The sequence below is a fragment of the Ursus maritimus genome, unplaced genomic scaffold, assembly GCF_017311325.1.
Source record: "Ursus maritimus isolate PB19 unplaced genomic scaffold, ASM1731132v1 scaffold_5, whole genome shotgun sequence".
Taxonomy (NCBI): domain Eukaryota; kingdom Metazoa; phylum Chordata; class Mammalia; order Carnivora; family Ursidae; genus Ursus; species Ursus maritimus.
In genome coordinates, this window is record NW_024426663.1 from 76479618 (window position 1) to 76492481 (window position 12864).

Consider the following 12864-nt stretch of genomic DNA (forward strand, 5'->3'; position numbering starts at 1 on the left):
ATGCAGGAGTTTAAATTGGGAAGTAGGAGGACCCGGCTGGCTCAGTCGGAAGAGCACGCCACTCTTGATCTTGGGGTGGTGAGTTGGAGCCCATGTTGGGTGTAGCGATCACCAAACAAAAAACCCTTAAAAATAAATAAATGGGGGTGCTTGGCTGGCTCAGTCGGTTGAGCATCGGGCTCTTGGTTTCGGCTCAGGTCGTGATCTCAGGGTCGTGGGATCGAGCCCCTAGTGCTCAGCAGGGAGTCTGCTTGGGATTCTCTCCCTCCCTCTGCCCCTCCCCACCTCACACAGGCTCGCACGCGCTCTCTCTCTCTCTCTCTCTCTCTCGCAAATAAACAAATCTTAAAAATAAATAAATAAACTTAAAAAGGGGGCTTCTGGGTGGCTCAGTCAGCTAAGCGTCTCGCTCTTGATTTCGGCTATTTCGGCTGAGGCTCAGGTAATGATCTCAGGGTCGTGGGATCGCTCAGCGAGGACTCTGCTTGGGATTCTCTCTCTCCCTCTCCCCTCCTCCCCTCCTCCCCCACCTCCCTAAAATAAATAAATAAAATCTTTAAAAATAAATAATAAACTTCAAAAAAATAATAAAAGAAATTGGGGAGTCAGCCAGTTAGCTTTGTGCATCTGGAAGATCATTTGGCCACAGGGGCAAAGCGGGGAGTGGGCAGTGGGGCTGGGCAAGGGGGAGAAAGATGAGGGCAGGGAGGGATCCACTTCAGAGGCCCAGCTGAGCCTTGAGAGGAGTCCCCAGGGTGGTGGGCATGAGGCCGGAGCTCAGGGAGTCCGTGTGAGCAATATGTAGGATGCAGCAGGACTTTGAGACTGGGTGTGGGGCTGGGGAAGAGGGCAGGTGGGGTATGGACAATTTCTAAAACGGCCCCCCGGAGAGGTTCTGCCTTAATCCCCAGAACTTGTGAGTCTGCGGGGGTATCACTGCTGTGAGCAGGTTATTTGGCACCCCCGACCGTCCTGGATTATCCAAGCTAGAAAGCAGAGCGCTGCTCTGGCTGGTGGCCACGGTGCGATCAGAGATTAGACACTGGCTGTGAAGATGGGAGCCGTGTGGGCAAGGACTGGAGAGCAGCTGCAAGGAGCTGGGGGGACCCCAGTCCAGCGGGTTCCCACGAGGCACCGAATCCTGCCAATAACAGGAAGGAGCTTCTTTTTTCTTTTTTTTTTTTTTTGAAGATTTTATTTCTTTATTTGACAGAGAGAGACAGCCAGCGAGAGAGGGAACACAAGCAGGGGGAGTGGGAGAGGAAGAAGCAGGCTTCCAGCTGAGGAGCCTGATGCGGGGCTTGATCCCAGAATGCCGGGACCACGCCCCGAGCCGAAGGCAGACGCTTAACGACTGAGCCACCCAGGCGCCCCAATAACAGGAAGGAGCTTCTAAGAGGAGCCTGAGCACCAGGTGAGATCGCGGCAGGTGGAAACTTCGTCTCAGCCTCCTTGTGAAGGGCTGAGCAGGGAACCCGGCCGTGTGCCATCCTGGACTTCTGATCTGTGAGAGAAGAAATGGATGTGGGTTTTTAAAAAGATTTTATTTATGTATTTGAAAGAGCCGCAGAGGGAGGGGGAGAAGCAGGCCCCCTGCTGAGCAGGAAGCCCGATGTGGGGCTTGATCCCAAAACCCTGGGATCATGACCTGAGCCGAAGGCAGGCGCTTAACGGCTGAGCCACCCAGACGCCCCATGGATGTGGTTTTCATTTATTTTATTTATTTTTATTTTTATTTTTTGTAAAGATTTTATTTATTTATTTGACAGAGAGAGACAGCGAGAGAGGGAACACAAGCAAGGGGAGTGGGAGAGGGAGAAGCCGGCTTCCCGCTGAGCAGGGAGCCCGATGCGGGGCTGGATCCCAGGACCCTGGGATCATGACCTGAGCTGAAAGCAGACGCTTAACGGCTGAGCCTCCCAGGTGCCCCTGGATGTGCTTTTCAAGGCACAGGGTGGTCCTTTGTTACAACAGCAATAGAAAATGAACAGGAACACGCCAGATTTCTGGATACAATGACTGAATAGAAAGCAAAGATGAGGGCGGGGCGGGACGGGCTGGCAGAGGAAGAGGTCCGGGAGGACCTGCCTCGTCAGGTTGTACTGAGGATCGAGAAAATATTGGAAAGTATTTCTAATCCTAGGTAACATCGCCCACTGGTCTGGACTGGAAGCACTGGGAGACCTAGGTCCCAGATTGGGGGTGGCGGTGGGTGGGGCTGGAGAACTGGGAGTGGCTGCAGAAGGTCTTCTGCTGTGCCCTGTGTGCCCGTCCCAGAGTTCTTGATTCCCTGAGGTGTGATGGGATGGAGGGAGCAGGCGACGCTGTCACTGCCCCAGCCCTGCTGCACCCTGGGGTCCTAGCCCTCTCTGGCCTCCACACCCTCGGGTATGCGCCCACCCCCACGGCAGGCAGCACGGAATCACCAGGACTCTGTTGTGGCCCGTTCTGGCTTGTGAACTTTTATGACTGTGTTTGGTTGACAGCTGGTTTCTTGCTTTGCCTTTGGACGGGGCGGGGAGGGCACGGTCTGTCTCCTAGAAGGGCTTTTAGGACCCATCTATTACCCCTCACCCTGTAACAGAGGGGAATGGGGAGGCTCTAGGAGGCAAGCAAACCGGGGACCCACTCCCCACGTTCCTTTGGCCGTTAGCTTCCAGCTGGGCATGGAGAGAGGCAGGATTCGGGGAGCAGCCGATGGTCCCTTCCTTGTCCGGTGCTCCTTCTCCACAGACCCCAATATTGCAAAGGAGTTCTGTTAAGGGCCGGACAGTAAATATTTTAGGTTTTGTGGGTTCTACAATCTCTGTTGCGATTACCCATTATTTATAAAAACAGGCAGGGGGCTGGATTTGGCCTGGGCCATGGTTCACCGTAGTTTGCTGATCTCATGATGGTGGTGCTACTGGTGGTGGCTTTTGCTGTCCCTCACCTCCCGCTGCCATCATTACCGTTATCTGGAGCCTAACTGTGGAAGGTCTTGGCTACCTTAATCGCTTGCTGGCAACACAGAACCCTTAGGAGATTTTTTTTTTAAATAGCAGAATTCTCTGTTTTCTGGGGTGCCTGGGTGGCTCAGCCGACTCTTGGTTTTGGCTCAGGTCAGGATCTCAGGGTTGTGAGATGGAGCCCAAGTCGGCTCTGAGCTCAGCCGGGAGACTGCTTGGGATTCTCTCCCTCTGTCCCTCCTCCCCCCCCAAAAAAGAATTCTTTTCTTCTTTATTAAGTTCTAAAAAAAATTTGAATAAGTAATACATTGACATGGTTCAAAAATTTTTTAATAGTTTTTTTTTAAGATTTTTATTTATTTATTTGAGAGAGAGTGAGAGTGAGAGAGATCATAGAGGGAGAGGGAGAAGCAGATCCTCCCCTGAGCAAGGAGTCTGATGCGGGGCTCGATCCCAGGACCCCGAGATCATGCCTTGAGCCGAAGGCAGATGCTTAACCAACTGAGCCGCCCAGGCGCCCCTACATGGTTCAAAATTATACCAAAAAGTTATACTGTGAGAAGTGTCCCTTCCATTCTTGTTTCAGCTTCCTATTTTTCTTTCTTTCTTTCTTTCTTTCTTTCTTTCTTTCTTTCTTTCTTTCTTTCTTTCTCTCTCTCTCTTTTCTTTCCTTCCCTCCTTCCTTCCTTCCTTCCTTCCTTCCTTCCTTCCTTCCTTCCTTCCTTCCTTCCAGATTTTATTTATTTGACAGAGAGAGACAACACAATCAGGGGGAGTGGGAGAGGGAGAAGCAGACTCCCCACTGAGCAGGGAGCCTGATGCGGGGCTCGATCCCAGGACCCTGGGATCATGACCTGAGCCGGAGCCAGACGCCCAACGACTGAGCCCCCCAGGCGCCCCTCAACTTCCTATTTTTCTAACCAGAAACAGCCAGTGAGAGACAGTTCCCACCTTACCTTCCATCGACAGTCTCCATCTACTTACCTACCTCCCTACCGACCTACCTACCCACCTACTTATCCCCAAATACTGTGTTTTTCCTCCTTTTTTCAGAAGCGGTAGCAGACCGTGCACAGCGTTTTTGCATCTTGCTTTTTTCAATAGGAGATTGTTCCTATGAAATTGCTGGTGTTTTTGTGAGGATAGCAGTAACGAGTTAATCAAATGTCCTGGGAGGTTTGACATCTTCATGGTCTTGACCCTTCTTATTCAGGAACACAATAGGCCTTTCCGTTTGCTCACGCGTTCTGTGTGCTCAGCATTTCCTATACTCTTCATCTTTATCTTGAATAATCGTTAAGTGTATTCCTAGGTATTTTATGTACTATCTTCTGATCCTTGTTGGCATGTATAAAAGCCACCTTGCTGAATTCTCTTACTGTTTATTTAGAATAGTGTTTCGGCTAATTCTCTTTGGGTTTTCCACGTAGGTAATCATATGATCTGCAAATGGTGATGAATTTACCTACTCTTTCCATTTCACACCTCTAATTTCTTTCTCTTGTGCAATTGCATTAGCCGTTCCTCCAGAAAAGGTTAAAGAATAAATGGAAGAAGGTATTGTTTCAGACTTTAATGAAAGTGCTTCAGGAAGATGACATTTGGATTGTTTTTATTTTTTTTTAAGATTGTATTTATTTATTTGACAGAGAGAGAGAGAGACAGCCAGAGAGAGAGGGAACACAAGCAGGGGGAGTGGGAGAGGAAGAAGCAGGCTCCCAGTGGAGGAGCCTGATGTGGGGCTCGATCCCAGAATGCCGGAATCACGCCCTGAGCCGAAGGCAGACGCTTAATGACTGAGCCACCCAGGTACCCCATGGATTGTTTTTATAAATGTTTATTTTATTCTATTTTGTCAAGAATGTTTATTAAAAATATATGTGGAAATTTATCAAATGCCCTGTTCATGTATATTGTTTAGTCTACTTTTATCCCCCTTATTTTTCCTATTAATATTATCATTATATTAATAGAGTTCTTTTTTTTTTAAAGATTTTATTTATTTATTAGACAGAGAGAGACAGCCAGCGAGAGAGGGAACACAAGCAGGGGGAGTGGGAGAGGAAGAAGCAGGCTCATAGCGGAGGAGCCTGATGTGGGGCTCGATCCCAGAACGCCGGGATCACGCCCTGAGCCGAAGGCAGACGCTTAACTGCTGTGCCACCCAGACGCCCCCATTAATAGAGTTCTTAATATTAAACCATCCTTGGCTTTCTGGAATAAGCCTTGCTTGGTTATGATTTAAAGTTATTATTAGGGACACCTGGCTGGCTCTGTCAGTGGAGCATGTGACTCTTGATCGGGGGGTCATGAGTTCAAGCCCCACACTGGGTGTAGAGTGTACTTAAAAAAAATTGTTTTTTTTTTTTTAGATTTAAAATTACTGGGATGCCTGGGTGGCTCAGTTGGCTAAGCATCTGATTTTGAATCAGGTCAGGGTCTCCGGGTCCAGGGATCAAGCCCGGCTGAGAGTCTGCTTGTCCCTCTCCCTCTCCCCTGGCTCTCGTGCTCTCACTCTCTCTCTCAAATAAATAAATAAAATCTTAAAGAATATATTTAAAATGACTAACCTGCTGTTGGATTTTATTTACTTATACTTACTAACATTCTTTCTTTTTTTTTTTTTTAAGTAGGCTCCATGCCCAACATGGGGCTTGAACTCCTGACCCAGAGATTAAGATCTGAGCTGAGATCAAGAGTTGGACACTCGGGGCGCCTGGGTGGCGCAGTCATTAAGCGTCTGCCTTTGGCTCAGGGCATGATCCCGGCGTTGTGGGATCGAGCCCCACATTAGGCTCCTCTGCTGGGAGCCTGCTTCTTCCTCTCCAACTCCCCTTGCCTGTGTTCCCTCTCTCGCTGGCTGTCTCTCTGTCAAAAAAATAAATAAAATCTTAAACAAACAAAAAAAGAGTTGGGTGCTCAACGGACTGAACCACCCAGGCACGACTACTTACTAGCATTCTCGCATCGATATTCATAACCGAGGTCCGTCTGTGGTTTTCTTATATTGGGCATGGCAAGCCTGATGCCTGAATTGGTCTCCGTGCACAGGTGTGTGGAGGCCAGCCGGGGCCCTGTGCATCCGGAGCTTGTGAGAAAGGGCCGGACTGGAGAGATAGATCGGTGAGTCTCTCACATATAGGCAGTATCTTGTGCGAAAACATGGATGAAACTTGAAAACAAAATGCTAAGTGAAAGGAGCCAGACGCAAAAGGCCACACATATGATTCCATTTAAAGTTTTTCTTTTTTATTTGACAGAGAGAGAGCACAAGCAAGGGGAGCAGCAGGGGGAGAAGTAGGTTCCCTGCTGAGCAGGGAGCACCATGCGGGGCTCGATCCAGGACCCTGGGATCATGACCTGAGCTGAAGGCAGACGCTTCCCCAACTGAGCCACCCAGGAGTCCCTATGATTCCATTTATAAAAAATGTCCAGAACATGTAAATCTAGAGAAACAAAGTAGACGAGTGGTTGCGGGAGCTGGGGTTGTGGTGGATGGGGTTGGGAATGACTGCTAATTGGTAAGGGGTTTCTTTTTAGGTGAAGCGGATGTTCTAAACTTAGATTGTGGGGACCAGTTGACCAACTCTGTGAATATAGAACCATTGAATTGTATATTTTAACCGGGTGGATTTTATGGTATGTCAACTATATCCCGAGTAGAATGAGGCGGGGGGGAAGAAACTGAGAAGTGGCTAGACTGTAGACGGAAAATTTGGTACTGGCATGAGGAAAATGCTCTCATCCTGGGTCGGGGCTGGAAGCCCCAGTGGGAGGCCACTTCTCACCTTTTTGGCAAAAATGGAGGAATGTGAATCAGGGAGTACTTGTTGGCAACAAGATCTGTTCTAGGATATCATTCTTCATTGCTGGAAGTAGTTCTGACCCAGCAGCCAAAGGGAGGGTCAGTTTTAGAAGGAACACTTCCCCGGAGGAAAAGATTTGCTGGCAGGACGCGACAGGAAGATGGGTGGGCCAGGCGGGAGAGCCCAGACTAGCCCAACATAAACAGGTGGCCAGGCCGGCCGTGGGCGGGACACGAGCAGGACAGGAGGAGGTTCTGGAAAGGCAGACGTCCGCAGGAGTGGCCGCAGTCGGCGACATGGTGTCTGGGTTAAGATGTCAGTGTCCAGATTGATGAGGTTTTTGTCTTCAGAGTCAAGGCAGGGGAGGAAAGGACATGGTCCTGGAAATGTGGCCCTCGTCTCACTCGGCCAGTGGGAAGTATCTGTCGGGCTCCCTGCGAGAACGAGGAGTTGGCCCAGGAAGGAGCAGGAGCTGGTCCTCTCCTGCAGGGACCTGAGCCGGCGCATGCCCGGAACACCCGGTGGGCGTGCCGGAAGTGGGCGGGGGAGGGTGGGGCTGTGCGTGGAGAGCGCTGCTGGCGCGGCCGGCGTCCTCTGGGAGGCACCTGGATTTGGTGAGGAAGGTGGGACGCTCTTCCAAGCAGGTGGAGGACAGCACGGCCAAAGTGATCCAGAAGCCACCGAGGTGGGGCTCTGGCCGTTGGAGGCGGGGATCGATGCGGATGCTGGGAGAAGGCGACAGGTGGGGCATCACCTGCCGGAAGTACGGAGTCAGGTGAGAGGGGCTCGGTGGGCAGGTGCTGCAGGCGGAGGTGTGAAGACTGGAAACTTGAGACAGGGAGACTGGAAACGAGTCACCAGCTCTATGGCCGGCACTGGGTTTTCACCCTTAACACCCATTTGAGTGCTGGCCCGATTTGCAAACGAAGGATATTGAAGCCCCCAAAGGGAAAATGACTTGTTCGGAATCCCAGAGTTGGGACGCTGGGTGGGAGGCAGGATTTGAGCTGGGCTCCCTGATTACAAAGCCACATCCGGCGCTCCTGTACTGCAGTTTAAGGGACAGGTGAATGGCCTAGAAGAGAACTGGACAAATATTACCCCTACAGGATCAGATAGTAAATACTGTATTTTCTGCCTCGTGGGCCAAGAGGCTTGCTATTATGTAGGTAAGTACACAGTACAGGAAGAGATGAGACGGGGGTGTGGACTGGCTCAGTCGGGAGAGCATGTGGCTCTTGATCTCAGGATGGTGAGTTTGAGCCCCATGTTGAGCACAGAGATTACTTAAAAAAGGGGGGGGAGGAAAAAAAAAGAGATGAAACATATCTCTGTATGCTTTTTATTGACAGACTATCTTTGACAGACTCTAACTTTGAAATGCATAGAATTTATGTGTCATAAAATACTATTGTTTTTGAGAGAGAGAGAGCGAGAGAGCACAGTGCAAGAGTGGGGTAGGGGGAGAGAGAGAGAAAATTTTTTAAACTATTATTTTTAAGATTTTATTTATTTTTCAAAGAGAGAGAGCACTCACAAGCAGGGGGAGCAGGATGAGGGGCAGAGGAAAAAGCAGGTTCCCTGCTGAGCAAGGAGCCCGATTTGGGGCTTGATTCCGGGACCCCAGGATCATGACCTGAGCCGAAGGCAGACTCTTAACCAACTGAGCCACCCAGGTGCCCCAAGAGAGAGAATCTTAAGCAGACTCTGTGCTGAGCACAGAGCCCTATGCGGGGCTGGATCTCATGACCCTGAGGTCATGACCTGAGCCAAAATCCAAAGTCAGAGGCTTAACTGACTGAGCCACCCAGGCGCCCCATATTCTTTTGATTTTTTTTCAACCATGTAAAAATATAAACACCATTCTTTGTTCGAGGGTTATACAAAGTTAGGCAGCAGGCCAGATGTGGGGTGTGGGCTGCAGTTTGCCAGCCTTCGTCTGGCTCCGTGCTGTCCAGTAGAGTAGCCGCTGGCCGTATGTCGCTACTGAGCACTGGAAAAGTATCCAGTCCGAACTGAGATGTGCTAAAATAGTCTGGATTTCGAGGACAGTCCAAAGAAACCAAACAAAACCAAAACAAAACACCAAAAAAACAAAACAAAACAAAACAAAAACAAAAAAACAACAACCCAAAAAAACCCCGTAAAAGAAAAAAAGAAAAACATTTCAATAATTTTTTAATGTTGATTACATGTTGAAATTATAATATTTTGGATAGATTGGTCTAAATAAAGTATATTATTAAAATTTATTTAACCTATTTCTTTTACCCTTCTAATTATCTAATAGTCTTTTAATGTGACTGTTAGAAAATGTTAAATTTTTTTTAAGATTTATTTATTTATTTGTCAGAGAGAGAGAGGGACAGAGCACAAACGGGGGAGGGGGCGGCAGGCAGGGGGAGAAGCAGGCTTGATCCCAGGACTTGATCCCAGGACCCCAGGATCATTACCTGAGCCGAAGGCAGACGCTTAACCAACTGAGCCACCCAGGTGTCCAAGAAAATGTTAAATTATACATGTGTTTGCATTTGTGGCTTGCATCGTATTTCTGTGATAGAGAACTGCTCGAGGAGTAGGCTAGGGGGGCGTGGGGTGGGATGACCCCTCCATTTGTGTTGGGGGTGGGGGGGTGGGAGGACGTGTGGCCTGGCTTTGAGGAGTGGAATGTTGGGCCACATGCGGACAGCGGATTTCATGAAGGAGAGCTGGAGGGGCGGGGGAGGGGGCTACCAGACCGAGGAGGCTTCTGTGGGACTCGGCTTGAGGTGGTGGGGGGACTGCAGGGAGCAGCAGGATGCAGCTATTTTGGGGGCAGCCATGAGAGCATGTGGGGCAAGGTGGCTGGCAGGAAGGAAAGGGTGGCCAAGCGATTGGCCGAGTGGGTCAATGTGGGACGAGAACCGTGCGCTGGGGAGCTCACGAGCTTGTCTTCGGGTTGGAGGCTAGGCCAGGCCCCCCTACTTGGAGGAGTGGTTCAGCCAGTTCACTGGCCAAGCGTGGAAACAGAGGTCAAGACGAAGCATTCACACCGAGAATGCTGGAGACTGTCCGACTGTCCGCAGCCAGCGGCCGCCTCTGCACGGCCTGGGGAGTCCTGCCGGCCCCGGGCTCGGGTGAGCACGCAGGTGGCTGCCAGGGGCCGTGGCTCCCTGCGCCACCGTCCACACCCAGGAGCTAGCTTTGCCTTGCCCTGGGCTGTGCAGGGAGAAGGGAGGCACCGAGAAGAGGGTACTGGCCTGCGGCTTCCTGTTTCTGGGTGGCAAAAGGCGGAGTTTCTGTGCCCCTGTCTGTGCTCACGGGGCGAAGGAGGACGGAAACCTCAGCGCGCCCCTGGTGTCCTGCCTGCAGCTGCCTGGGGCTTGGAGCAGCGCCCGGGGTGCCCAGAGGACACGACAGGGAGAAGCCCCGGTTCCAGGCCTGGTGGCCCTGGCCGCGTCGCTCCCTCCCACGCCCCACCTCTACACTGAATGTTTGTGTCCTCCCCCATCTCATATGTTGCAATCCTAACCCCCAACGGGATACTATTCAGAAGTGGGGCATTTGGGGGGCGATTAGGTCATTGGGGCAGAGCCTTCCACCATGTGCGGACGCAGGGAGAAGATGGCCATCTGTGAGCCGGGAAGGGGGCCCCCACCAGGCACTGAGTCTGCCAGCGCCTTCATCTTGGACTTCCAGCCTCTGGAGCCGTGAGAAATCAATGTCTGTTGTCCTAAGCCGCTTAATCTACTGAACTTTCGCTGTAGCAGCTTGAACGGGCTGAGGCCCTTTCCTTCTATGACCTTTGGTTTTCCTTGTTAACGAGGGCCTTGGACTTGATCTTTGAAATGGATCATCTCTTGCTCCTTTGCTAGCTGTCGCAAGAAATGGGTGACGTGTGGTTAGAGGCAGGTGTAGCCGGGGAGCGAGGGGGCTGCCCCCCGGTGGTAGCAGCCCTTCCTCCTTGACAGAGCAGATGGTATTTGCCCACCGCCTTCCCTGCCAGGCCCGGCTGTCAGAGCCCACCACTGGGTAGTTCTGCTCCAGCTTTCCAGCCTTACTGCCCACCCGCCGCTATGCCTGGAACCAGGGTCATAACTACGTATAGACACGAAGTTCTGCCCACTCACCCCCCTTAATTTTGTTTTAAGATTTTATTTTTAAAGATTTTATTTAGGGGTGCCTGGGGGGGCTCAGTCAGCGAAGCGTCTGCCTTCAGCTCAGGTCATGATCTCAGGGTCCCGGGATGGAGCCCCGAGTCAAGCTCCCTGCTCTGCGGGGAGCCTGCTTCTCCCTTTCCTCTGCCTGCCACTCCCCCTGCTTGTGCTCTCTCTCTCTGTCTCAAATAAATAACTAAAATCTTATTTTAAGAGAGAGAGAGAGAGCACAAGCAGGGGGGAGGAGCAGAGGGAGAGGGAGAATCGATATGGGGCTCGATCCCAGGACCCTGAGATCATGACCTGAGCTGAAGGCAGACGCTTCACCGACTGAGCCACCCAGGCGCCCCGTTGGTTTTTTAAGGTTTTATTTATTTAAGTAATCTCTACACCCGACATGGGGCTCGAACTCACTACCCGGAGATCCAGCGTCTCCCGCTCCACTGCCTGAGCCAGCCAGGCTCCCCATCCTCCCTAACGCCTCTCCTTGCCCCTCCTTTCCTGGACTCGTGCCATCGCAGTCCTCGCTGACTTCCTGTTTCCTGCGGATAAACGGATCCCTCTGACATGACACAGTCTTAACCCCCCTCTGTCGGGCGGGGCTCCTTGCCGTCTTTGAACCCTCTGTGCTTCTCAAGCACCGAGCCTTTGCTGGGTGGGTCTCTCTGCCTGCACCCACTTCCCGCCATCACTGCCCGGAGAACCCCCCTTCAGTGCTCATGGTACAGCGGGGGCCCCTGCCCTTCCCACCCACCTCCTTGACTTGGCTCGGAGTCCCTCCCACGTGTCTTGTCCCCGTGCTTCCCCAGGATAGCCTTCCTCCCCGCCGAAGCAGGGGCCGGATCAGGCTGGCCTCTGATGGTAGAGGCCCGCAGTTACTCAGGACAGGTGCCTGGCGACCTTCTCCGAAAAGGAAAGCTTTCCTCTTAGGTCTTCCTTCATTGCCATGAACACTCAGTTGTCAGAAGCCTGTCGTGAAGCAGCGGCCCCCAGGGTGTCCTCGCCTTCCTCGTGCAAATAGCTAAGCTAGTGTCTCGGTGGCCCTGGCGAGATTGCCTGACAGCTCCAGCCACGGCGGTGTGAGTAGAAGCCGTGCCTGCTGCTTCCAGGCCTGGGCCCCCGGGACGCCCCCGGTCCTTCCTGCTTGCTTCTTTCTGCTGGCTGCATGCCCCTGATAAGGCGCGAGGGGTGCTGGCGCCCCAAGATGAAGGGGCCTGTGTCCTTACGTGCCACGTGGTGGAGAGCCAATTCTCTGCGCGTGATGGGGGGAAGGGAGGCATGTTGCTGGGGCCGAGGTGGCAGATGGGGTGGGGACGGTGAGAGAAAGAGGGCCACCGACGCCAAGCCACCCATGCTCTTGGCCCGCGCTGGGAGCTGCATAGCAGACGCGTTCTCTGTAGCCAAGGACACCGGGGAGGGGCCGGGCCCCCGGGGGACAGCGTGTGTCCCGTCTCCGACGTGCTGAGATGCAGGTGCTTGGTGACACGTCAGGAGAGATGTTCAGGGGCAGTTATCCTCGAGGGGTTAGAGTTCAGGAAACAGGTCTGTCCTGAGGGCCGTGGGCATGCTGATGGCGGGGGATGGGGGGGAGGCCCGGGTATTAATAAATGAATGGGGGGCGTTCTTGCAGAACCAGAAACCGAGGCGCCAAGGGACAGTGTGACCCCATAAAGGAAAGAGCCCCCTGGGCTGATTTTTTGTGAGACCTCTGCAACGCCGCAGGGCCCTTCCCAGTTTCGTCGGCTGTCCCCCACCCGGTCTGCAGCAGTAGGTCCCCGATCTGTCCCCGTTCCAATGCCTGGTGCCCGGAATGCTTTGTAAAAGTGAGAGGAGCCCAGTCCCGGGGGTTGGGGGGCTGGGAATCTGGTTTCCGAGCTTCGCCGGGGAACGTGATGTGAAGTCAGGCCGGGCGTTCCCTGTAGGCAGCCCCAGGGAGCTCCTGAGGACACCAGGGCGGGGGGGGGATCAGGACTG

At 52.4% G+C, this 12864-nt stretch overlaps 1 protein-coding gene across 19 annotated transcripts in view; it reads left to right on the forward strand.

Moving 5' to 3' along the window:
- Nucleotides 1-7158: 7158 nt before the first annotated feature.
- LOC103679969 overlaps nt 7159-12864 on the forward strand; it is a 7038-nt gene continuing 1332 nt past the window's right edge. The window contains exons 1-5 of one of the 19 annotated variants that reach the window (XR_005832566.1): nt 7201-7529; nt 9704-9870; nt 10351-10456; nt 11821-11969; nt 12521-12657. Coding sequence is in view for 6 of the 19 variants with exons in the window: in XM_040622587.1 (XP_040478521.1) it covers nt 7260-7529; nt 9699-9870; nt 10351-10456 (548 nt within the window). In the remaining 13 variants the exon portion in view is untranslated. The other 18 variants (XR_005832568.1, XR_005832570.1, XR_005832571.1 and 15 more) reach the window with 18 other exon arrangements.